We start from the raw sequence: 27,248 nt of genomic DNA, 5'->3' as shown, positions 1-27,248 counted from the left end.
GATCCTCCCATACCCAGACTCAGTGAGTAGAAAAGGGATCAGAGCAGCAAAGTTCTATTAGGCTTCTTGCCAAGCAAGGGAGCAAATCTCTTGATTAGGGACAGCTAGCCAGAGCCTTATTTAAGAAGCACTTCTGATGCATGCTGTCTTTCGTAAGCCTGGGAAACAACACCTGATCTAGAGCTCTTACACGATATTTGTGTGTGGCTTCTATTTGTGTAAAAAACCTGGAGCTTCTGATCTTTGGACTGGATGACAACCCTGACCTGACTCTGGGATCCTGGATTGAATTTAGACTCATCTTCTATTAAAAACAAACTTTTCAGGCAAGCTGCTTTTTATTTACATACTTTGTTCACTGTTTATCTCTAAAGTCTTAAGATGAAGTGTAAAATTCCATTGCAACTGTGTTTGTGTGTGATTAGAACCTGAAACAGGGCAAATGGCATATAATAATAATAATAATAATAATAATAATAATAATAATAATAATAATAATAATAATGATGATGATGATGATGATGATGATGATGATGATGATGATGGAAGGCCCTTAGCCTGGCTAATGAAACTCATTGAATTTGGTATTCAACACATTTGATGTGAAAATTTTGTTCCAGTACTCATCCTTTATTTGGTACTGAACACACAAACTAGAACTTGTCAGTCTCAGCTGCCTTATTCCTAATGGAAAAAAAAATGTTTGATACTCATTGTTTTTGCTACTCAATGTGCCTCCTTGAACCAATTAACAATGAGTACCAAGGCACCACTGTACAAAACTCGTAGCATAGCCTATGGTTAAGATTAGGAAATGCAACTATCCTTGGCAAAATCTACATTATTAAAATTTAACAGTTGGGAATCCAAAGGGGACCTGAGCGGTTAGCTACTTTTGATTGATTGGAAAGTTCATCCTAGAATCCTTTTTCATATAATTTAATTCAAATTGGAGACACGGTATATGAAATGAGTAACGTGGGGACATGAGACAAAGATATGTATAAATCCTAGCCAGTAGGTTTGTCTGTTGCTTAATCCTGATGCAGATCCTTGGCCACCTATTTGTTTAATCCACTGTTTATTTTTTAAGCAAGTTTATTTTTAAGCAATATTCAAATTGAAACTATACTCAAATTGGTGTTGAGTTGTTCCCATTCTCTTTAGAAGTAAAATTCTGCTCAATGGTTAAAGCAACAGATAGCAGACGTTATTTCATGGCTAAAGTGCTTTATGTCTGCAGAAAGTTTGCTTTTCTAAAATGTTAATGAATGACTGAATTGCTTCCTACAGGATGAAGATGAGGAGTTTCATAATAATGGCTTATTTATGCCATGGAATTCTCAGTTTGGAAGATCTGGAAACTTCAGAAAGACTTAACACAAACTATAACATGAACCCTGAGTGTTTTATGAATATAGTATGTTATTGCCTGACATATTTTGGACCTCACTGTTTCCTCATAAAAAATAGCACCCTAAAGATAGCTAGTACTTGTTTGAGTTCATATATTATAAAATAATGCAAATAGTGTGTTATGGTGGTGAGGATCTTATCTTTTATTATCTTTTACTGTAGTTCTAAGTAAATAGCTGTAAGTTTTTAAAAGCTGAGGAATAAGATATACCAAAAAAAGTTGTCTATGGTAGGATTCCAGAATTTTAGCCTAGTGCTAGAGATTTTCCTCAAATTTCCAAAAGTACTAAACCAAAAAAAAGATAGAGGTACTACTGTTGGCAGAGAGTGTAAAACAAGCAAAAAATCTGATACAGTGGACATTGTGATGCATTAATTTTTCTGCTTTAAATAATCCCAAACTGACTTTGGAAAACAGATTGTATAGCTAATCTGAAGTTAGTAGCTGCTCTTTCAGACCAGCTACTTTATTCTAAGTGAAAATTGCTGAAAAACAGTTTTGTAGACAGCTTCCTCCTGGCTTTATGATCCAGATACATAAAGCATTAGAAATACTAATCTTTAATCTTTGAGACACACATATTAAAAGCATTTGAGATTCTTATTTCTTATTTCTCCTAATTAAAAAACCCTTAAAATTTATTTTTGTCTGTGTGATTCAAAGTACTTCAAAATATTATCGAGGTTCTTAAAACAGCTTTTCATTCTACTGACTTTGGGGGTGCATCCTCAACAAATAAATCTGATTTTGCTTAGGCTCCACCTCTTGAAGGTCCACATTTTGGCAACCTCCCTGAAGTTGGAGGTCATGAAAGTGCAATATTCCTGAGATTACTGCAGTATTTACCATCTTGTTTGTTCATTTATGTTCAGAAAATATAACTGCAAACAAGTTTGTTCTGTTTTCTTTCTACCATCAGAGTGAGATTATCCACTTTCATAACTATCCAAGTGAGGAATATCATGTTGAAACAGAAGATGGATATATACTTACCATTTACAGAATACCTCATGGAAGGTATAATGCTGCAAGTAAAGGTATGACCATGGGCAAGTCAAACAACTTCCAATTGAAGTGTGGTTTAAGAAATGGCAAAGAGGCTACCTTTGTATTCCACGGAAGCACATTTTTCTCTTCAGATCTGAAGTGCTGCACCATTCTTCTCTCAACTAGCCTATATGACCTCATGCAACATTCTTACCAAACATGGCTGAGAATACTTTTCAATAATTAAGGTGGAATGATATATCTCTTCAAAATTAAATGTAAAATTTTCAGAATGAACACTGACGCTGGTATTGTTACAAGAAATCATCACAAAAGACGTTGCAAGAAAGAAAATAAGGCCACTAAAAACAAAACCATCTAATTACTAATGAGAATGAAAATTGTAACTTTATACCAACTTTATACCATTTACAACAAAATCCATATTAGGTACTATATAGGTGGTGCTTCTAACCAAATTAGTATCTCTCTCATTTGGATCCTAATTGCTGGAGTTATTTTTTTACCCTTAATTTTAGCTGAAATCCTGTATCATTTATAATGGAAAAAGGCCAAGAATTCTGTAATTCTGTAATGCTGTATTACCCAATTATTATCATGGTTTTGAGGTACTCCAGCACGGTTTTACTCGCCCTCAGGGGTGCCCCCCCATCCTGGGTGCGACCCGCCTTACCTTTTAATCTGCCTCTTGATGACGGGCCCGATTGCTGGGACCCTGAGAGATGGCCGGGCAGGAACAGGGGCCTAAGATATAAATTTAATAAGAGGCCCCTGATTACTTTTTTAGCCAAATTTTTTGTAGGGTTAGGGAGGGGGGAGGGTTGTGGTTGGTTGGAGATGGGGGGTAATCCGCCAACTGTTGTTCAGGCCAGGCCCAGGACAGATCGCGTGGAGGGGGAGCCGGGGTCGGTCATCTCCGGAGCTCTGGAGTGGGTCGTGGGATTGCCAATTCCCACGACGATAGGGAATGGCAGCAGGTGCAAGATCAGAGGGCCGTATCTACCTCTGGGAGGGCTTCTCCGCTATTTACAAGCGGTGAGGCGCTCCGACCCTCTGTCTTCGACCCAAGGTTCTAGGAGCGGGGATGTGCAGCCACCTGAGCTCCGGCTGGTGTACCTAAATGCCAGGTCCGTTGCTAACAAGGCTCCTCTCATCCGGAATCTGGTCGAGGGTGAGCATGCGGACCTGGCCTGCATCACGGAAACCTGGTTGGGCCCAGAGGGTGGTATCCCCCTGGTTGATCTTTGCCCACCAGGCTTCCGGGTGCTACACCGGCCTCAGACTCAGGGTAGGGGTGGGGGAGTGGCTGTGGTTATGAGGGAGACCTTATGTCCGCAGGAGGCCACCGTTCCTCAGATAGTCGGGTGTGAATCTCTCTTATTGAGGTTTGGTCCTAGGGCGCAGTTGGGCTTGCTGCTGGCGTACCTTTTGCCTAGTCGCGCAGCAGCAGCCCTGCCTGAGCTTCTCGATATCCTCTCAGGGCTGGTGATTGAGTTTCCCAAACTTATGGTTTTGGGAGACTTCAAACTACCATCCCTGGGAGGAGCATCTGAGTTAGCTCGGGAGTTCATGGCTTCCATGACGGCCATGGACCTGACGCAGGTAATTCATGGACCGACTCATGAGGGAGGCCACACCCTTGACTTGGTTTTCTTATCTGGTCTGTGGTTAGATGATCTTGGTGGGGGCTCCCCAATTGTTATGCCCCTGTCATGGACCGATCATCATCTCCTGCGGCTGGTCTTCCGTTTTGCCACTCCCCACCGTGGGGTTGTTGAGCCAACTAGATGGTTCCACCCCAGGTGCTTAATGGACCCTGAGAGGTTCCAGGCAGCACTGGGGTCCCCACCTGCCTCCTCAGCTCACAGCTCGGCGGATGCCTTAGTGGAAGCCTGGGAAAGGACGGCCACAGAGGCACTTGACCGAGTTGTACCCTTGCGGCCCCTGACCCGGCGCAGATCCCAATGGGCTCCATGGTTCTCCGCGGAGCTCCGGGAGATGAAGCGTCGGAGACGGGGCCTAGAGAGCGTTTGGAGGTCCAGCCGATCTGAATCCGACCGATTGCGACTAAGAACCCATATTAGGTCTTATCTCACAGCGATGAGGGTAGCGAGGTCTAACTACTTCGCTGCCCTCATCGCGTCCGCAGATAATCGCCCGGCTGCCCTGTTTAGGGTGACCCGCTCCCTCCTTAATCAGGAGGTGAGTGAGGAACCCTTGCAGGGGCGTGCCGAGGAATTTAGTCAACATCTGTCGGACAAAATCGCTCGGATTCAGACCGGTTTGGACTCCGACTGGGCAGTATCGGACGATCAGGACACGAGCAGTCTTGTCAATGTCACCTGGGAGGAGTTTGATCCTGTAACTCTGGAGGAAGTGGACAGGATCATGGGGAGGCTGAGCTCCACCACATGTTTATTGGACCCGTGCCATTCCTGGCTGGTTTATGCAGCCCAGGAGGGGACACGAGGCTGGTTCCAGGCGGTTATATCTGCTTCTCTGAATGAGGGTAGTTTTCCCACCGCCTTGAAAGAGGCGGTGGTAAGACCTCTCCTCAAGAAGCCTGCCTTGGACCTGGCTGTTTTGAATAACTTTCGTCCGGTCTCCAACCTTCGCTTTCTTGCAAAGGTTGTTGAGAGTGTGGTGGCGCATCAGCTCCCTCTGGTCCTGGATGAAGCGGATTATCTAGACCCGTACCAATCGGGCTTCAGGCCCGGGTACAGCACGGAGACGGCATTGGTCGTGCTGGTGAATGATCTCTGGAGGGCTCGGGACAGGGGATATTCCTCTGTCCTAGTCCTATTAGACCTCTCAGCGGCTTTCGATACCATCGACCATGGTATCCTGCTGCGGCATCTCAGGGGATTGGGAGTGGAAGGCACAGTTCTTCAGTGGTTCTCCTCCTATCTCCTGGGACGCTCGCAGTCGGTGTTGGCAGGGGGGCAGAGGTCGACCGTGAGGCCTCTCGTTTGTGGAGTCCCTCAGGGGTCGGTCCTCTCGCCTCTCCTGTTCAACATCTACATGAAACCGCTGGGTGAGATCATTCGTGGTTTTGGAGTTGGGTATCATCAGTATGCTGATGATACCCAACTTTTCATTTCGACCCCAAACCACCCCAGTGATGCCCTCGACGTGATGTCCCGGTGCCTGGAGGCGGTCCGGGTCTGGATGGGGAGGAACAGGCTTCGACTCAACCCTGACAAGACTGAGTGGCTGTGCGTACCGGCATCTCGGGATATTCAGGATATCCCACCCCTCACTATGGGGGGTGAGTCATTACCTCCTGTAGATAGGGCTCGCAACTTGGGAGTCCTCCTAGATTCACAACTCTCCTTAGAAGACCATATTGTAGCTGTGACTAGGGGGGCCTTCGCCCAGGTTCACCTGGTGCACCAGTTGCGGCCCTATCTAGACCGGGATGCCTTACGTACGGTCACTCATGCGCTCGTGACCTCTCGTCTTGATTACTGCAACGCTCTCTACATGGGGCTACCCTTGAAGACCACTCAGAGGCTCCAACTGGTACAGAATGCAGCCGCGAGAGTTGTACTGGGAGTTTCCCGATACTCCCATGTCACACCTTTGCTCCGCGAGCTGCATTGGCTGCCAGTTGTCTTCCGGGTGAGGTTCAAGGTGTTGGTAATGACCTACAAAGCCCTTCATGGCATGGGTCCGGAATACCTTGGGGAGCACCTGCAGCCGGCGTCAACTTCCCTCCGCCCGGTACGCTCCCACAGAGAGGGCCTCCTCAGGGTGCCACCGGTCAAAGAATGCCGACTGGTGGCCCCCAGGGGGAGGGCGTTCTCTGTGGGTGCACCGGATTTATGGAACCATCTTCCGGTTGAGCTCCGGATGGCGCCTGATCTCCGCTCCTTCCGGCGCGATCTTAAAACCCATCTCTTTAAACAAGCTGGCCTGGCCTGATGGGACGGGGTGGGATTTTTATAAATGACTATAATTTTAAATTTGTATTAATTTTATGGGCATTGTTTAATCATGTTTTAATAATTGTAATTTTTGTATCTAGTTTTTATGTATTGCCCTGTTCACCGCCCTGAGTCCCCTGGGAGAAGGGTGGTATATAAATTAAATTAATAAATAAATAATAAAATAAATTCACGAAAGTAGTTTCTTAAGAAGACATCTGTAGAATTGTCTATTAAAGAATGTTTTAGGATCCAATGGAAGCTTCTCATGAAATGTTTCAAAATAAACAGTGAAGATTTTTTTTAAAAAAAACTTTCAAAGGTGAATCCCATTTAAGAAGCATTTGAGAAAGGTTTTAGCTATGAAAACCTGCGTAGTAGTCCAATGCATAATTAAATAGGTTGAGTCCTGAAAGATGAAGAAAAATATATCCTCAGTTTGAGGGTATACTGATGCATCTTGAGGTATTGTAGTTTATGATTCTGTTTAAAAGACAATTGATAATCCAATAGGATAAGCAATCTAAGCAACTTCTTTTAAAAAACAAAAATTCTCCAAATTTTGTGTATAAGATTCCAGATTTGGAGAGTATATGGAACTGTTGAGAACATATCATAATGTTGAAGATAAAGGAATGGATTTGGATATGATTAGAGCAGATCCATTGAATCAATAAAATCTCAGTTCCTAAATTCTATGGATTTAAACATGTAATGATCATGCTTTCATTCCAGCCAGCTATCAAACAGTAGATTGTGACAATGTACCGCAAATGTTGGTTCTTTGCAAGATTTATTTGCAACTAATACTTCAATTGTTTTCCAATCTTCAATGATCTGGCTCATTAAAAAAACATCTCTTCTTATTTTACAGCTGCACAACCTGTTGTGTTTTTGTTACATAGTTTCATTGGAGATGCTTCCCACTGGATTTCTAACCACCCCCACAACAGTTTTGGTTTCATATTAGCAGATAATGGTTATGACGTTTGGCTTGGAAATAGCAGAGGAAACACCTGGTCTTCAAATCACAAGACACTGAAGCCATGGCAGAAGGAATTCTGGGAGTTTAGGTAAAATCTAAAAGGGATATCAGATGCTTAATTATTTTAAAAGATAGAAGCAGGAGGCACTTTGTTGTAGTGGTTAAGGCATCAGGCTAGAAACCAGGAAACTATGACTTCTAATTCTATCTTGGGCATGAACCCAGCTGATTGACCTTGGGCCAGTCAGTCTCTCTTAGTCTCAGAGTACAGGCAATGGTAAACCACCTCTGAAATCTTGCCAAGTAAACTTCAGGGACTTGTCCAGGCAGGTGCATGGATTGAAATCTGACTTAAAGGGGTAAAAATAATTAAATTAAATTAAATTAAATTAAATTAAATTAAATTAAATTAAATTAAATTAAATTAGTCATAAACTAGAACCAGGGATGAAAGCTGATTTCTAGAGGTTTCAGTTTACTAAGCTAATTCCAATTCCTCCCTCAAAACAATATATAAACTCCCTTATCACACACAGAGTGGTTGCTGACCATTTGCTTCCAGAGAACACTAAGACGAGGTTCAGAAGCGCACTTGAAGAGAAAGTTCTTTTAATGTTGCACTACTAGTGATAAATAATGTAAATATTTGCTAAGTTCTGCAATTGACTTATTTTATTTTATTTATTTTAATTCCATTTATATCCCGCCCTTCTCCGAAGACTCAGGGCGGCTTACAAGCTTAGCAGTAGCCTTCATTCTATGTATATGCCTGCTTATTAGGGCTTTCATACACCCCCCCAAGCGGCATTATTACAAAGTCAGCTTAATTGCCCCCAACAATCTGGGTCTTCATTTTACCTACCTCGGAAGGATGGAAGGCTGAGTCAACCTTGAGCCTGGTGGGATGCAAACCTGCAATATTTGCAGGCAGCTGGTGTTACTTAAGGAGGCATTAGCCCACTGCTCCACCAAGGCTCTTTAAACATTTTATTTTTTTTAATATTTAACATTATCTGGGAGAGATATAATGATGGAAGTCACTTTCAAACATTATTTTTCCATTGGGCAAGAAGAACAGTTATCTGTTGTTTGCTTTTTCTGACTTTAAAAAAGGACTCTGAAACATTTCCTTACTAAAAATACTCTGGCTGCAAGGTCAGCCATGTGTATTCAGCGATTGTTAGATAGACTTTCAACCTTGCTAGCAAATATTTTAATTATATTCAATCTAGTGATATTCAGTGAATCTAGATTAGGTTCTGGGCTGAGGGTATTAATCTGGTTATACTAGTACAACAAGACCTGTAATCTAGTATCCTATTATTTTCTCCTAAGCTTTCCCAACAAACTGATCTTCATTTACATCTTCTGCAATCCTTCTTACACTTGTACCAATACAGTTTTTACCCTGTGGTCCTTTCCATGAGATCAGCTGAACTAATTTCTAAGCAAAATGGCCTAGGCTTGAATTTATAAAGCCATGTGCTTCCTTTGTTTTTTCCTAGTGTTCATGAGATGGGATACTATGATATTCCAGCAGCCATACACTTTATCCTGAACAAAACCAAACAACAGCATCTTTATTATGTGGGCCATTCAGAAGGCACAACTGTTGGTAAGTTATATAGGCAAATCTATGAGCAGGATTGAATGGGGGAAACTACTACAGTCCACACATTGCAATTGTACAATTGCAATGTACAATTTGAGAATGCATCTGCCCTGGCAAATAGTTTATGGAGGAGGCCAAGTCAGGAAGAATTGAACAAATCAACTTCTGAATTCCTATTAATCAAGAGCCACTTCGCAATGCTTGTCTCATCTAACCCAGCCCTTTCTCTGTAAGAGTTTTCTGCAATAAACCTGGCCACACTCTACACAAAGATAAGCCTAGGACTTTTGCATATTAAAATAATATGTTGCAGGATGAAGTGATAGCCCTGGGTTTCAGCAATTTTCTTCCTGCTGATCAATAAAGACTATGGACTCCTGAATCATGTGATGCATCTTCCCACTGTGAACACGAGAACAGGAAACAGATATTTCTCCCTCCTCTATACCTCACACTCATCACGCCATCCAGCTGTTTGATTGCAAACTAAAAATGCATTTTCTTCCATGCGTTGTGTATAGAATGCACAATTATACCCTGCAGAAATACAGGAGCGAGAAGAAAAGAAATAGTTGTTTAGAGTAAAACTTTGCTGTCCTATACAGTTGAAGAGGCTCTGTTTCTTTGCAATTTTTTTTTATTTCTTCAGGTTTCATCTCATTCTCTATTTGGCCAGAACTGGCTGAAAGAATCAAGGTCTTTTTTGGAATGGGACCTATAGTCACACTAACATATGCTACAACTCCTTTATTAAGCCTCCCTGCTCCACTAGCTCATGTAAGTGCTTTTGGGCTCTTGTTGATGCATAGTCCAGTCAAGTGCATTATTCCAAAGAAAATAATAGTAAAGTAATGAAAGGATAGATTGAAAAGGAGGGTGATCATCCTACCTTCTCTTGATATTTATCTCTATGACAGGGAGGCACAAATACTACCGTATTTTCCGGTGTATAAGACGACCCGGCGTATAAGACGACCCCCTACTTTTAAGAAGTTTTTCAAGGTTTTTTGTCTTATACGCCGGAAAATACTTACATGCCCTGCCCTCCCTGTCCGTTGCAGAGGAGGCGAAGGCCCGACTGGCCCCGCCAGCCCTCCCACTGCTCCTGCGCTTCTGCTGGCCCCTGAGACGCAGCATTTCCCAGGCGGCAGGCAGCGCTGGAGGGCAGCCGCCACCCGCCACGGCCGGCACCCCTCCTGCTTTCTCCCCCCCAGGCCTTGAACTTCTCCCATTCGGTGCACGGCGGGGCAGCTCCGCCCGCAGCCTCTTTTTCATGTGCCGCTTCCCTCTCACCGTCGGCCGAGGCGTGCTCGGCCCGGGCTCCCAGTCCCTCTTCCCGACCGGCTTCCCGCCCTGCCCCTCATGGAGCTGGACTGGGCGTGCAGCCACTCAGTGTGGCTGCTTTTCCTGGGCAGCCTGGCGGTGCGGCTCCTGCGCTCGGACCTGTTGCTGAGCCGGCGGCTGCTGCTGCACGTGGGGCTGCTGCCCCTCAGCGCCGCGCTCACGGCGGCTGCCTGCTGGCTCATCTCGACCAGCACCCCCCAGCGGAAGTGCAGCGTCGGACGGGAGCAGGACTTCCCTGCCGGCTCCCGTCTGATGCGAGGGAAGAGCGAGCCGGCAGGGAAGTCCTGCAAATGCACGCGCACGCAGGACTTCCCTGCCGGCTCCACGCTCTTCGCTCTTGAGGCAGCTGCTGCCTCAAGAGGGAAGAGCGAGCCGGCAGGGAAGTCCTGCGTGCACGCGCGCGTGCAGGACTTCCCTGCCGGCTCCCGTCCGACGCGAGGGAAGAGCAAGCCGGCAGGGAAGTCCTGCAAATGCACGCGCACGCAGGACTTCCCTGCCATCTCCACGCTCTTCACTCTTGAGGCAGCAGCTGCCTCAAGAGCGAAGAGCGTCGGACGGGAGTCGGCAGGGCAGTCCTGCACACGCGCGCACTCCCCAGCTGCTAAGGAGCAGCCGGGGAGTGCGCGCGTGCGCAGGACTGCCCTGCCAGCTCCCGCCAGACGCCACCCACTGATTTTCCGGCATATAAGGCGACTGGGCGTATAAGACGACCCCCCCAACTTTTGAGAAGATTTTCAGGGGTTCAAAAGTCGTCTTATACGCTGGAAAATACGGTATCTCCCTCCCAAAATTGGGCTAGGAAGGCTTTGCCCAGATTTGTCTGATGTGCCAATTGCGCCCTTTCCTGCGTCAGGGCACCTTGCTCATGGTCACCCATGCCTAGTCACTTCCTGTCTTGATTTCAGCAACATGATGTACATGGGGCTACCCATAAACACCACCCAGAAACTTCAGTTTTGGTATAGAATGACGCAGCATGCAAAGCAATGGGAGCCCCTAGGTTTGCCCATGTAACACCTCATTTGTGAGAGCTGCAGTGGCTTCCAGTTTTATTTTGGGTGCAATTTCAAAGTGCTGGTCCTGACCTTTAAAGTCCTATGTAGCCCAGAGCCAGGCTATCTGCAGGACCCCCTTTTCCTAAGGACATCTACTCATTCTACCAAGTGACATAGAATCCTCTAGTCGAAGGGTAGGCAACCTCGGCTCTTTTATGACTCATGGACTTCAACTCCCAGAATTCCTGAGTCAGCTATGCTATGAAGTCCATGAGTCATAAAAGAGCCGAGGTTGCCTACCCATACTCTAGTCCCTTCCTTTAAACATTGCCATCAGATGGGAGTTAGGATGTGTGCCTTTTCGGTGGCAGCCCTTGTCTTATGAAATGCTTTGCCCCCTGAAGATCAATTGGCACCCTTTCCCCCCAAGCATTGGGAGAAGATTAGATGGTGGCTCATTAGCATGGGTTGTGCCAGTTTTTATGTTTTAACTGATCAAATTGACTGCTTTGATCAAAGGAAAAAAAATACAATTACTTTTGTTTCTACTTGGAAACCGCTTCTGGACTTTGCGTTTGAGGTGGGGAAAAAATGAACCTTTGATTTGGGGTTTTACCATTTAATAGGTTTCTTGTTATAGAAATGGCTCTTTTATATTATTATGTAAAAGTAAAAAGTTGAGGTTTGATGCTATTATCTTATTCTACTGCAACAAAAGGACTCAGAATTCAACACCTTTTCATTCTTTTTTCTTTTTGCCCCACACTTTTCCCTTCCCTTTTTTCTCCTTTATTTTCTTAATATTTTCTCTTCGACTTTTGTATTTTATATTATAAATGAAAAAAACCAAGAATTTTTTAAAAGTATTTTTTGTTTTTTAATCTCTGGGAGCCACCAGAGTTGGCTGAAAAATATTTAAAATAAGATAAGATAAAAATTTCATAACTGACTACAGCTTGTTTTTAGGAAAAAAGCATTAAAAATCATTATATGGTATGTGAAGATTATCATATACCTATATTTCACTAATATACTTTTATTTACAATAACTAAATTAAATGAACTTTTTTTTCTTGTCCACCTTTTCAAATTTCAACTCATGTGTAGCATGCAAAGATCCAGTTTGTGTATTCCTGAACTAAGGAGTTTTTCTTTCTTAAATTTATGGTTTACAGCAGATGTGGGGTTGGGATATTTGATCTGGCTTAATTATATCAGTTCAAATTAATTAATCAATAAATTATTTAATATATTTCAGATAGTGTTTGGCTACAGAGGAATTTTGCAGTATCCTACTACTTTGAGAACACTAAAGGTTTCATTTTGTAATTTTCAACCTAAAATCTGCGAACGTGCATTTTCTTTTATAGCTGGTTCTAACACTCCCAATTGCAACACGGTATGTATAAAGGAAAACTGGGTCAGGCTTGATTTCTCTTAATCATGTTTGCAATTCCAGTTGCAAAATAACAGTTTTTCTTAAATTAAGGCTAAGTATGGTCCACAAGTCAAATCTCACCTGCCACCTGGTTTTTATATGGCCTCCGAGCTAAGCATGAATGGGCGGGTGGGCAGCAGATCACAATCATAGATCATCCATGGGGCTTGGAGCAGAGCCAAGAGACAAAGGTGGGAAATTCTGGGCAGCAGGGGGTGATCTCTTGAGCCCTTCCTGGCCCAGCATTGTCCAATGCCTGATGCCCTCCTTAGCCTGCAGACCTGTCAGCCACTCACATGGATGCAGGGGGAAGGGGATAGAATCTGGCCATTTACAGAAAAAGTTTGTCAACCCTTAGAGTAAAGCCTTTCTTAAATTTTAAATAAAGACAAAATTGAGCTTTATTTTTTATTTCAAGATTTCCTGGAAGAAAGAATTGATTTTGTGCAAAAGGTTTAGAATAGGAGGTGTAACTGTGTTCATTATACTGGGAAATTTCCAAGTTGTTTTTGGCAAAGTTCCTTCCAACAGAATTGAAGAATCAAGCATCAAGATTGTTCCAAAAACTAATGGCTTGTATCCAGTGTCAGTAAACTGGAATGAGAATTGTTGGAAAACTAAAAAGACAAAGTACATAGACTGCATTCTGAGCTGCCCCTTTATCTTTCTGGCTAGTTGTAGGATAGCAAATGGCTAGGGTCATCCAAGACTATTGATGTATTTGCAATCAACTTCAAAATACAAAGTAAGGGGCGGAGCTAGCTTGGGTGGATGATGGACACTGAATTTCTGCCTCCTCTGGACCATCACAGAGAATTGATTAAGAGATATAACACACAATTAAGGATTATGAAACGTGAGTTATTTCCTTTACTTTCCTCCTGAAGTTTGGATTGTATTTGATTTGGTTTTGGACATTTTCTTGGAGAAGCTTTGAATTTGGATGTTCAGCTAAGAGACTAGATTAGAGACTAGATTAGAGACAGATTAGAAACACAAGTCAAGATAGGCAAGAAAATGGTAAGTGAGCACCTGTCCAGCCTAGATGAGTTCAAATCACCAGGAGCAGATGGATTACACCCCAAAGTTCTCAAGGAACTGGCAGATGTGATCTCAGAACCACTGAAGTATATTTTACAAACATCCTGAGGCACTGGGGAACTACCTACTGGAAAAGAGCTGATGTAGTTCCCATCTTCAAAAAAGGGAAAAAATAGATCCAGGAAACTACAGACCTATCAGCCTGACCTCAATACTTGGGAAGATTCTGTAAAAGATAATCAAACAACAAATCAGCAAACACCTAGAAGCAAACAAAGTCATTGCTAAAAGCCAAATTGGGTTTGTCAAAAACAGATCATGCCAGACAAATCTTTGACGAAGTGACAAAATTAGTGGACCAGAGGAATGCTGTGGATGTAATTTACTTGGACTTCAGTAAGGCATTTGATAAAGTAGATCACAACCTTCTACTTGATAAGATAGAAAAATGTGAGTTAGACAGCATCACCACCAGATGGATTTGTAGCTGGCTGACTGGCCGTACTCAGTGTGTGGTCCTCAATGGAACTGCATCTATATGGAGGGAAGTGTGTAGTGGGGTGCCTCAGGGCTCTGTTCTAAGTCCAGTACTCTTCAACATCTTCATCAACAATTTGGACAAGGGGATAGATGGGGAATTCATCAAATTTGCAGACGACACCAAGCTGGCAGGAATAGCCAACACTCCAGAAGACAGGCTTAAGATATAGGATGATCTGGACAGACTTGAACACTGGGCGCTATCTAATAAAATGAAATTCAGTGGTGAAAAAAGTAAGGTTCTACATTTAGGCAAGAAAAAACAAATGTACAGGTATAGTATAGGTGGTACCTTGTTCAATAATAGCAACTGTGAGAGGGATCTCAGAGTCCTAGGGGACAATCACTTAGATATGAGTCAGCAGTGTGCTGCAGCTGCCAAAAAAAGCCAACACAGTGATAGGCTGCATTAACAGAGGGATACAATCAAGATCACGTGAAGTGTTAATACCACTTTACAATGCCTTGATAAGGCCACACTTGGAATACTGCATCCAGTTTTGGTCACCACAATGTAAAAAAGATGTTGAGACTCTAGAAAGAGTACAGAAAAGAGCAACAAAGATGATTAGGACTGGAGGCTAAAACATATAAGGAATGGTTACTGGAATTGGATATGTCTAGTTTAATGAAGAAAACGACTAGGGGTGACATGATAGCAGTGTTTCAATATCTCAGGGGCTGCCACAAAGAAGAGTGAGTCAAGGTATTCTCCAAAGCACCAGAAGGCGGTACAAGAAGCAACAGATGGAAACTAAGCAAGGAGAAAAGCAACATAGAACTAAGTAGAAGCTTCCTGACAGTTAGAACAATTTACCAGTGGAACAACTTGCCTCCAGAAGCAGTGAATGCTCCAACACTAGAAGATTTTTAGAAGAGACTGGACAGCCATTTGTCTGAAATGGTATAGGGTTTCCTGCCTGAGCAAGGGGTTGGACTAGAAGACCTTCCAACTTTATTATTATTATTATTATTGCTGCTGCTGTTGTTGTTGTTGTTAACTGCGAAGTCGTGTTCAAGCTACCGCGACCCTATGGACAACGTTCCTCCAGGCCTTCCTGTCCTCTACCATCTTCTGGAGTCCATTTAAGCTCACGCCAACTGCTTCAGTGACTCCATCCAGCCACCTCATTCTCTGTCATCCCCTTCTTCTATTGCCCTCAATCTTTCCCAGCATTAGGCTCTTCTCCAGTGAGTCCTTCCTTCTCATTAGGTAGCCAAAGTATTTGAGTTTTAGCTTCAGGATCTGGCCTTCTAAAGAGCAGTCAGGGTTGATCTCCTCTAGGACTGACCGGTTTGATTGCCTTGCAGTCCAAGGGACTCGCAGGAGTCTTCTCCAGCACCATACTACAAAGGCCTCAATTCTTTGGCACTCAGCCTTTTTTATGGTCCAACTTTCACTGCCATACATTGCAACTGGGAAGACCATAGCCTTGACTATACACACTTTTGTTGACAGGGTGATGTTTCTGCTTTTTAGTGTACTGTCTAGATTTGCCATGGCTTTCCTCCTGAGGAGCAAGCATCTCTTAATTTCTTGGCTACAGTCCCCATCTGCAGTGATCTTGGAACCCAGGAAAATAAAATCTGTCACTACCTCCATTTCTTCCCCATCTATTTGCCAGGAGTTGAGAGGGCCGGATGCCATGATCTTGGTTTTCTTAATGTTAAGTTTCAACCTATGTTTTGCACTCTCTTTCTTCACCCGCAACAAGAGGCTCTTTAGTTCTTCTTCACTTTCTACCATTAGAGTGGTATCATCTGCATATCTTACATTGTTGATATTTCTTCTGGCAATCTTAATTCCAACTTTTGATTCATCTAGCCCTGCCTTTCTCATGATGTGCTCTGCATATAAATTAAATAGGCAGGGCGACAGTATACAGCCTTGCCGGACTCCTTTCCCAATTTTGAACCAATCAATGGTTCCGTGTCCAGTTCTCACTGTTGCTTCTTGGCCCACATATAGGTTTCTCAAGAGACAAATAAGATGGTCTGGTACTTCCATCTCTTTAAGGACTTGCCACAGTTTGTTATGATCCACACAATCAAAGGTTTTAGCATAGTCAATGAAGCAAAAGTGGATGTTTTTCTGGAACTCTCTAGCTTTCTCCGTGGTCCAGCGTATGTTGACAATTTGATCTCTAGTTCCTCTGCCTCTTCAAAATCCTGCCTGTACTTCTGGTAGTTCTCGGTCCACATACTCCTGGAGTCTAGCTTGTAGGATTTTAAGCATAACTTTACTAGCATGAGAAATGAGTGCAATGGTGTGATAGTTTGAACATTCTTTGGCACTGCCTTTCTTTGGAATTGGAATGTAAACTGATCTTTTCCAATCCTGTGGCCACTGTTGAGTTTTCCAAATTTGCTGGCAAATTGAGTGTAGCACTTTTACTGCATCGTCTTTTAAGATTTTGAATAGCTCAGCTGGAATACTGTCACCTCCACTAGCTTTGTTGTTGCTCAGCTTTTCTAAGGCCCACTTCACTTCACATTCTAGGATGTCTGGCTCGAGGTCAGTGACCACCTCATTGTGATTATCAGGGACGTTAAGCTCATTCTTGTATAGTTCTTCTGTGTAATTTTGCCACCTCTTCTTAATCTCTTCTGCCTCTGTTAGGTCCCTGCCATTTTGGTCCTTTACCATGCCCATTTTTGCATGAAACATTCCCCTCATCTCCAATTTTCTTGAAAAGATCTCTGGTTCTCCCTATTCTATTGTTTTCTTCTATTTCTTTGCACTGTTCATTTAAGAAGGCATTCTTATCTCTTCTAGTTATTCTCTGGAATTCTGCATTCAATTGGGCGTATCTTTCTTTTTCTCCCTTGCCTTTCACTTCCCTCCTTTCCTCAGCTATTTGCAAAGCTTCCTCAGACAGCCACTTTGCTTTCTTGCATTTCTTTTTCTTTGGAATGGCTTTGGTTGCTACCTGTTGTACAATGTTGCGAACCTCTGTCCATAGTTCTTCAGGCACTCTGTCTATCAGATCTAATTCCTTAAATTTATTTGTCACCTCTACTGTATATTGAACAGGGATATGATTTAATTCATACCTGAGTGGCCTAGCGCTTTTCCCTACTTTCTTCAGTTTAAGCCTAAACTTTGCAATGAGAAGCTCATGGTCTGAGCCACAGTCAGTTCCTGGTCTTGTTTTTACTGACTGTATAGAGCTTCTCCATCTTTGGCTGCAGAGCATATAGTCAATCTGATTCCTGTGTTGACCGTCTGGTGATGTCCATGTGTCTCTTGGGTTGTTGGAAAAGAGTGTTTGCTATGACCATCGTATTCTCTTGACAAAATTCTATCAGCCTGTGCCCTGTTTCATTTTGTACTCCAAGGCCAAACTTGCCTGTTATTCTGGTTATCTTTTGGCATCCTACTTTAGCATTCCAATCCCCCATGATGATAAGGACATCATTTTTGGGTGTTAGTTCTATAAGGTGCTGTAGGGCTTCATAGAACCGGTCAATTTCATCCTCTTCAGCACCGGTGGTTGGGGCATAGACTTGGACTACTGTGATATTGAATGGTTTGCCTTGGATTCGAACTGAGATCATTCTGTCATTTTGAGGATTGGATCCCAGTATTGCTTTTCCTACTCTTTTATTGACTTTGAAGGCTACTCCATTTCTTCTGAGGGATTCTTGCCCTCAGTAGTATACCTGATGGTCATCTGAATTAAATTCACCCATTCCTGTCCATTTTAGTTTGCTGATAGCTAAGATGTCGATGTTCAGTCTTGTCATCTCTTGTTTGACCACGTCCAGCTTTCCTTGATTCATGGATCTTACATTCCAGGTTCCTATAGAGAAAAAATCTTTACAGCATTGGACTTTCCTTTCACCACCAGACACATCCACAGCTGAGCATCCTTTCAGCTTTGGCCCAGTCGCTTCATTCTTTCTGGCGCTACTAGTACTAGCCCTCTGCTCTTCCCCAGTAGCATATTGGACACCTTCTGACCTGAGGGGCTCATCTTCCAGCGTCATATCATTTTGCCTTTTGGTAGTGTCCATAGGGTTTTCATGGCAAAGATACTGGAGTGGGTTGCCATTTCCTTCTCCAGTGGATCACGTTTTGTCAGAACTCTTTGCTATGACCTTTCTGTCTTGGGTGGCCCTGCACGGCATAGCTCATAGCTTCATTGAATTACGCAAGCCCCTTTGCCACGACAAGGCAGTAATCCATGAAGGGGATGATGATGATGATGATGATGATGATGATGATGATGATTATTATTATTATTATTATTATTATTATTATTTCATTCATAAAACATGAAACTCAGTCAACTGAACACTCAAATTGACTGGCATCTCATGGTACAGCGATATCAATCAACTGTATGCTTCGATTCTCTATGACTGCGATATCTGGTGTGTTCTGTTCCAAATGGTGATCTGTCTTATGTTGCCATGACTTTTCAGACACAGGCAAGTCGTATTTTTTATACAATGCCCAGTGGATTAGTTTAGCTTTGTAATCAGTTTGCATGATTTTGCTGCACTCACATATTAAATGTAAAACAGTTTCAACATTGTGGTTGCAAAGTCAGCAATTTGGATTTTCAGTTGATTTTTGTATCTTCGCTTTAATGGCATTAGTTTGTAGTGCTTGTTCTTGAGGAGTCAGTATTAGGCCTTCTGTTTCTTGATGGTTCCCATCTTAAGCCATGCTCATGCCAAGTTGTTATCACATTTTCCTTCAATGTTTTTCAAATGCTGTCCATGCAAAGCTTTGGTTTTCCATCTATTTAATCTGTCATCCAGCCGTTTTTCCTTATTTTCTGCCTTTGTTTCTGTTATTTTTATAATGCTCTCTGTTTTCACAGCCTGCAGAAGTTTTTCTGTACTTTGATTTACATAGTCATTCAAACTTTGTTTTTCTTCTGCTACAGTTTGGTGGATTTGCAGTAGCCCTCTGCACCCTATTCTTCTTGGCAGGTACAACCTGTCGATGTCACTTCGTGGATGTAAAGCGTCGTGCATATTCAAAAGTTTACGTGTTTTCCAGTCTAGGTGTTCCAATTCAGCCAAAGTCCAGTTGATAATTCCAGCTGGGTAGCGTATCACTGGGACTGCCCATGTATTAATGGCTTTAATTATATTTCCAGCATTCAGCTTTGATTTTAGTATTTTGCGGACTCTCCTGATGTATTCCTTTTGTGTTGACTCTTTGACTTTTACATTCAAGATGTTATCTGCTTCCCATATGCCTAGGTATTTGTAACCATCATCCTTTGCTAGTGCTTTCATAATACTTCCATTTCCCAGTTCTATTCCTTCTATTTTTTCCATTTTTCCTCACTGCATGGATAATATACCGTATTTTCCGGCGTATAAGATGACTTTTTAACCCATGAAAATCTTCCCAAAAGTTGGGGGTCGTCTTATACGCCCAGTCGTCTTATACGCCAGAAAATAGTACATAAATCAATCGAGCGCCCCCGTTCTTGCAAAGCAACTTCAAGCCTCCTTAGTCCAGTCCCCCCTCCAACATGACTCTCCCTTCCCACCCCCAAGAGCCTCTAAGCCCCTTCCCCTCCCCCTTGTAAATGCCAGACCCCAGGAGTGGCAGGAGGCCCCTCTCCCTCGCCCAAGTGGCATCTGAGCATAAGCAGAGTGCGCCCTGCTACCCACTATCTCGGCAGTCTGGACAGCAGTACTTGGCCTGGTGCCCCTCTCACCTGCAGACCATGCAGCGGCCCTCGCCAGCCGGCCTCGGCATGGCCGCCCCAAGCCCAGCTCTCCAGCGCGTCTTCCGGGCCCGCCTGGCTGACCACCTCCCGGGCGGGGCTTGGCTCCAGATGCGGCAGCTGCTCCATCTGCAAATGTGCTCTCAAAGCTGGATTGCGCTCGGCTGTGCAGGCTGCCGAAAGGCAGGGACTCAGAGTTCCCACGGTGGTTGCGGCTTCTGGTGTGCCGTTTGCACAGTCTGGCCTGGAAGAGCATGTCGTGTGAACGCAGCTCTTGCATTTATTCCAAAGGGTGGGTGGAAGGAAAAGCCCCTTTGGGCTTCAAAAGGGAGGCTTTGCACCATCTGCATCAGACGGGGCTGAATCGGGCTTGTGTCGGACACTTGGCAACTGGCATGTAAGTATTTTCTGGCGTATAAGACGAAAAATCTTGAAAATCTTCTCAAAAGTTGGGGGTCGTCTTATACGCCCAGTCATCTTATATGCCGGAAAATATGGTAGCACACTTTCCAAGTCCAAAGTCCATTCTGATGTCACTGCTAAACAGTTGAACTGCGTTGAGTATTGATTCAAGTTCAGTGTGGCTTTTCACATACAATTTTAAGTCAACCATGTATAGTAGATAGTTTATCTTGCCATGCTGGCTTGAGATGTGGTATCCCAGTTTTGTGTTTCATAATATTATTGTCAATGGAATTAATGCGATGTTGAATAGTAGTGGTGAAAGTGACTCCCCTTGGAAGATTTCTCGTCTGATGTTGATTTCACCAATGTTTTCCCCATTTGCTGTTAGAACTGTTTTCCATTTTTGCATATTTGCTTTCAAAAATGTACAATGTTTTTGCTGATTCCAAAGTTTTCCAAACACACATTAATCCAACTGTGGGGTAATGAGTCAAATACTTTCTTGTAATCAATCCATGCCATATTTAAATTTGTTTTTCATCATTTTGCATTTTTAAGTACCATTTTGTCAATGAGCAATTGATCTTTTGTTCCTCTTGATTTTTTATAATTTCCTTTTTGTTCTGCGGGATACAAATTGTTTTCCATCAGATGATTGAATACTGAATTTGCCAGTATTCTTTTAAAAAGTTTGAACGTTGTTGGCAGACAAGTAATTGGGTGGTAGTTGCTTGGTTCTGTGCTCTTTTCAGGGTCTTTCACTATCAAGTATGTTCGACCAGCTGTTAACCATTCTTCACTTGTGGCATTTTGAAGCATTTCATCAAATTGGGTAGCCATGCGGTGATGGAGGCTGGTGAGGTGTTTCAACCAGTATCCATGCAGCTTATCCAGGCCATGTGCACTCCAGTTCTTGACCTTCTTTACTTGTTTTGCAACCATATCAGTGGTTATTACAATATTCTCCATTTTGTTTTGTATTGCTTGTTTTTGGATATCTTTGATCCAGGAGGCAGTTTTATTATGTTCCACTGGGTTTAGCCAATGTTCCTAGATGTTGAATTTTCTGTAAAAACTTTATTACGGATGATGAAACGTCTTTGATCCATTAATCGTTGTTCGGTTACATTACTTTCTGGGTGCTTTTCCTTCCACAGTTGCATCATTCTTTTTTGAAATCCCCTGGTTGTTGGTTCAGCCTAGTAGTAGCATAGGATGATTTTTCAATTTTCTTCGGTTGTCCAGGTTTTGCGCTTTTGTTCCAGTTGCTTTACAGTTGTACGTTCTGGTTCCTCAGCAGTAACAACTGAGCCCTGTGGCCCATTTTTCAACAGATGTCCAGGAGCCATAGCATCTGATGTGGTCCTTGTTGACCCAGGCAACGACTGATCTGGTATGGAATTTTTTTTATTTCTTCTCATCATTGGTGATGGGAGGTGCCTGGGTTGGTTCACAGTGGCTAAGCCACTACCAATCTGAAGACCGGTAATCCCATAACCATAGGGATCACACCCGATAGCTGTCCAGGCCCAGCCATGGGTAGTTGTTGTTGTTGTTGTTGCTGCTGCTGCTGCTGCTGTTGTTGTTGTTGTTGTTGTTGTTGTTGTTGTTGTTGTTATTATTATTATTATTATTATTATTATTATTATTATTATTATTATTATTATTATTGCTTTTGAAGGCTGATGGGGACCCTATGATTGATGACTGATAGGAGAAAGAATTTGGAGAGAGCTTAAAGGAGTACGATATGGAGGTGGTATCTAACACCACATAAATTAAATCAAATAGATGTTAAATATACAAATATTTGCTGGAGGTGCGAGAAAGAGATTGGAACATATAAACATATGTGGTGGGATTTTGATAACGCACAAAAGATATGGGACATGGTGTTTACGGAAATTATAGAACTTTTGAAGGTAAACTTAGATATGTCACCAAGGATTGCATTACTGTTACTGGTGGAAAAACAAGATATAAATGAAGCAAAAAAGGAATTGATTGCAAATTTTATAATGGCAGCTAGATTAGTGATGGTTAAATATTGGAGATGGAATTGGGTTATTCAAAGAAATGAGTGGTATAATGAAATATGGAATATGGCAATAAATGATAAATTAACAACAGAAATTAAATTTTAAAAAGGGATGATTAAAGTAAATAATTATAATGAAATATGGGATGATTTTATAAAAACAGTCTTGGTGGAAGGCAAAGGGAATAAACCTGATCAAGAATATATGCTGTTTTGGAGGGGATAAGGACACAATTGAAATATATTGCATATTGTTAATTGTTATATGAGAAGAAATATGGGTAATAAAAACGGTCTCCAGCGGGGTGGGTGCACTGTAGTATTTGTATTTTTATACTATTTTTTTATTTAGACTTATATGTATTATGTTTGTATTATTTGCATTTGAATAAAATAAAAGAAAAAGAAAAGAAATAAAAGAAAAAATACAAAGTAACTATATAGCAATTGAATATGGTAACTCCAGCTGAATTATGAAAATTAAATTTACTGCACTGCACCTAATAAGAAAATATCCTGGATTGGGAATGTTCATCAATTGTATAAGGTCTATTCATGAATGTAAATGGACTCACAAATTTAGAAAAGCCCTTATTGAATTTTTGCTACACAGCAGATGCAATTAATTAGGGAATTAAGTTGAATGATTGTTTTATTTCAGAGTCGTATGGATGTGTACGCAGCACATTCTCCTGCTGGAACATCTGTGCAAAACATTTTTCACTGGAAACAGGTATGTTATTGTATCATGGATTGAATCCAATTCTAACCATATATAGAAGAGATCTGTTAATCATTATACTATATATGGGTTGCTTCTGACTAACCCTGGATCCAGTGGAGCGATGTGTGAATTGATGAAATTTCCAACACCAGTAAAAATTGTAATTATAATACAACCTAATAAATCACATCCATACACATACCAGCAGTATTAGACACAAATAGAACAAGTTAGAATAGAATGAGTCAGGTAAAAGGAACCCCAAACATATATTATAATTTATAAATTCTATTGTTGTAATAAAAGTATACCTAAGGTGAACCATTCATGATTGTCTAGTGACAGAAAGGTAAAAAAAGCAAACAAATTGAATGTCTAAAAACTACTCAATCCACCGAGACATTTAAGGTTTAAGGATTTTTTTTAAAAAAATTGATAACACATTACTGAATAATTTAAATCTTGCTAAGAAGAAGAGCACTAGATCAGAGAAGGCACCCCAGAATTGTAAGGTTTGTAACACTACCCAAAGCTGCCTCTTTTGGGGATAATAATGTGCAGTTTATAATATCTGGAACTACATTCAACTCATTCAGCACTTGATGTTAGCATATAGCTTTTCTGTTTATGTTGCAATGTTTATTGTATAGAAAGTCTCCAGTTAAGACTGTTCTGATTTAAGGATGAACCGTAGTTAAGAACTGAGCTTACAGTAGCAAAGTTCAACTTAAACACAAAATGGTGCAATCTCGTTACATAATAATACTTATACTGTATTAAACAATAATATTGTTCTGGGTTACTGTAAAGTTACGTGGTCTCACACAATGACAGATGCGCAGCTTGGGTATGTAGAATTCTTTAAGTTTAAGTTTATTGAATTTATATACCGCCCTTTTCCTGTAGGACTCAGGGTGGTTCACAAAGAATTTAAAAACGTCAATACGATACAAAAGTTAAAAACAGTTAAAAATAATTAAATTTAATCCCTGAAAAAATATAAAACCCCATTTAAAAACTAGCTCTCTGGAGAAGTCTATAATGCTGGAAAAAGTGGTAGGAAAGAGAAGATAGACTCAGTTATAGCTGCAAGAGGTGCACCACTTGGAAGACTGAAAGACCAAACTGGGGGGGGGGGGGAAATCCTATTGTAGAAAATTGAATTGAATTGAATTGAATTTATTGAATTTATATACCGCCCTTTTCCCCTAGGACTCAGGGTGGTTTACAAGGTATTTAAAAACGTCAATACAATACAAAAGCTAAAAACAATTAAAAATAATTAAATTTGATCCCTGAAAAATATAAAACCCCCAATTAAAAACTCTCAGCCTGGGCCGGAAAGCTCAAAGAGCCAGGTCTTCAGGTCCCGGCAGAATGACCGAAGGTCTGGGGCAGTCCTAAGCTCCACGGGCAGCTGGTTCCAAAGGGCAGGTGTACCCACTGAGAAGGCCCTCCCCCTGGGTGTTATCCGCTGGCAGTCTTTTACTGGTGGCACCCTGAGAAGGCCCTCCATGTGGGAGCGCACAGGACGAAGGGAACTTGATACCGGCAGCAGGTGTTCCCTCAAATATCCCGGACCCAAGCCATTTAGGGCTTTATAGGTCATCACCAGCACCTTGAATCTCACCCGGAGGGCAACCGGCAGCCAATGCAGTTCACGGAGTAGAGGTGTTACATGGGAGTATCGGGAAACCCCCATCACAACTTGCGCAGCAGCATTCTGCACCAGCTGAAGCCTCCGAGTGGTCCTCGAGGGCAGCCCCATATAGAGAGCGTTGCAGTAGTCTAACCTTTATTGCAGTCAGGAACGGAGCTGGGAAAAGGGGTTACCTGGCGTACCTTTATACCTGCCCAGGTGAATACCAGCCAATGGATTCAAACCTGGGCTTCCCGCCAGTGCAGGTGGCCAATAGATTTAAACCCTGGCTTCCCGCCAGGACTGGCTATAGCCCGGGGCTGTCAAACTCGTTTAAACCAGGCTTTCCCGCCAAATGCGGTTATAGCCTGGAGCTGTCTAGTCCCACGACTCCTGCTGTGCTGACATCCTGTGTATGCTTTTAGCTGCATACACTACAGTTACATACAAATTCAAGCTAAGGACAGACCTTGGGATTTGAACTCATTTTTGAATTGGGGAACTGCCTGTATTGAAAAACAGCACTTTCTACACAAAGCATGTAATTTTTTAAAAAGAAAAATTTCTAAGTTTTGTTTTGAAAAATTATGAAAATTGAATCTAGTATTCTATTGAAGTAACGGAAGCAGTAACTTGAAAATATTGGGATAATCATATTGATATATGTTTCAGTCCTGTTTTAAAATTGCAGAAATAGATATTGTGACTGCTTGAATACTGTAGGCTATCGCTACCCTAAATTCTTAATATTATATGTTATAATTGCAATATGTTTGTGTGTGTGTATTACAACCGTAACATTAAGGACTTAGACTAGAGATAGAAGCCGAATTCAGCCCACAGTTGATATATATGTATATATTGCAACCATAACCTTAAGGACTTAAACTAGTGATAGCCTACAGCAGGGGTCCCCAACCTGTGGGCTGTGGCCCAATACCGGGCCACAGCCTGTTGGCCATTGTTGACCCTGTTTGCACATGCATGGGGGCGCTAGCACTGCCACCAGCATCACACAGGTGCTAATGGCCTGTTTGCGCATGTGCATAAGCACTAGTGGCCCCTTGCAGATGCACGCAGGCACTGGCACCACTGCCAGTACTGCCATGGATGCATGCAGGCTGCTTATGCATGTGCACATGCATGCTACCACTGCCACCATGCATGAGCCCAATTGTGCATGTGCACACACATGCATGCACATTTCCCTGCTCCCTTTCTCTTAGAAAGGTTTGGAGCTCTGGCCTACCATATTCAAGCAGTCACAATATCTATTTCTGCAATATATATTGCAACCATAACATAAAGGTCTTAGGCTGGAGATAGAGACCAATCCAGCCCACAGCTGATGGTACCTAGAGCCTAATCTCCTGCTGGATGGGACAGATAGAGACCACTGGGCAGAGATGGTCCCATAAATAACTCAGTCCTAAGCCATGAAGAGTTTTGAAGGTGACAACCAGTACCTTGAGTTTCATCTGGAAGCCAATGTAGCTTGTATAGCAATGGGGTCATGACTGGTAATACTTTTATTCAGTTCTGTAATTACATACTATTCATTATAGATCTATAATGAAAAAGTGTTTCAAGCATACGACTATGGCACTAAGGAAAAGAATATGAAGAAATATAACCAGGTATGAGAATAAAACAATTTTCCTGTAAAATAACATTCTTCCTCATTTGTAGTTTTTAGATCAGATTGCTTTTCCTGTTAGAAGTGGGGGAGGGTTTGTACCTTATTTCAAATTTTGCAGGCTGAGGTTGAGCAAAATAAGAAAAATAAGAAAAGTGTCATCAAAATGTTTGTAAATGTAGAGAAATATTTCTTGCCCTTACAAATTTGAAGACAGTCTACATCTAAATGTACAACTGTCCACTTTTCCTGCCCAGCCAAGCCATTTAGCAATAGATATAGCAATAGCACTTAGATGTATATACCACCCCATAGTGCTTTACAAACTCTCTGGGCAGTTTACAGTGTAGAAGCTTTATTTGTATATGGCCCCAAATCATCTTAGTCTTTGTTTTTACCAACCTCAGAAGGATGGGCACTTGGTCTCTAAAAGGTTCGCCATCACTGTTCTAGGAAGTCTTTCCTTGCTCATCAAGTTTTTAAAAGTGGTAATTTGCAATATTTTATATGTTGTATTTTTTCCTGAGAAGTTTTTTGAGTTTTTTTCAGGTGTGTTGCTTTTCTTCCCAGACAACTCCTCCTGTATACAAGATAGAAGATATAAAAATACCCATTGCACTCTGGTCTGGTGGAAATGACTTATTTGTGAACATAAGAGATGTCGAGGCATTAATAGCGCGGCTTAGTAATGTCATTTATCACCACCATGTTCCTGAATGGCAACATCTGGATTACATTTGGGGAATGGATGCAACTGAGATTATGTACATGCGTATCATTGAGATAATGAAAAGTTATGCATGA

The 27,248-nt window shown here is 42.2% G+C and overlaps 1 protein-coding gene across 1 annotated transcript; it reads left to right on the top strand.

Moving 5' to 3' along the window:
* Positions 1–1,294: 1,294 nt before the first annotated feature.
* Positions 1,295–27,248, top strand: LOC310640809 (lysosomal acid lipase/cholesteryl ester hydrolase-like; the record flags this gene model as incomplete). Its single annotated transcript, XM_083363325.1, has 9 exons — positions 1,295–1,420; positions 2,337–2,454; positions 7,226–7,424; positions 8,842–8,951; positions 9,598–9,725; positions 12,546–12,686; positions 23,107–23,178; positions 26,374–26,445; positions 27,015–27,248. 9 exons carry the CDS (start codon positions 1,295–1,297, stop codon positions 27,246–27,248), a joined length of 1,200 nt encoding a protein of 399 aa, XP_083219451.1.

The sequence above is a fragment of the Vipera ursinii genome (genome assembly GCF_947247035.1).
Source record: "Vipera ursinii genome assembly, chromosome: 5".
In the NCBI taxonomy this organism is placed as follows: domain Eukaryota; kingdom Metazoa; phylum Chordata; class Lepidosauria; order Squamata; family Viperidae; genus Vipera; species Vipera ursinii.
The sequence above is the reverse complement of the archived record's forward strand: the minus strand, read 5'-3'. Positions and strand labels throughout refer to the sequence as shown.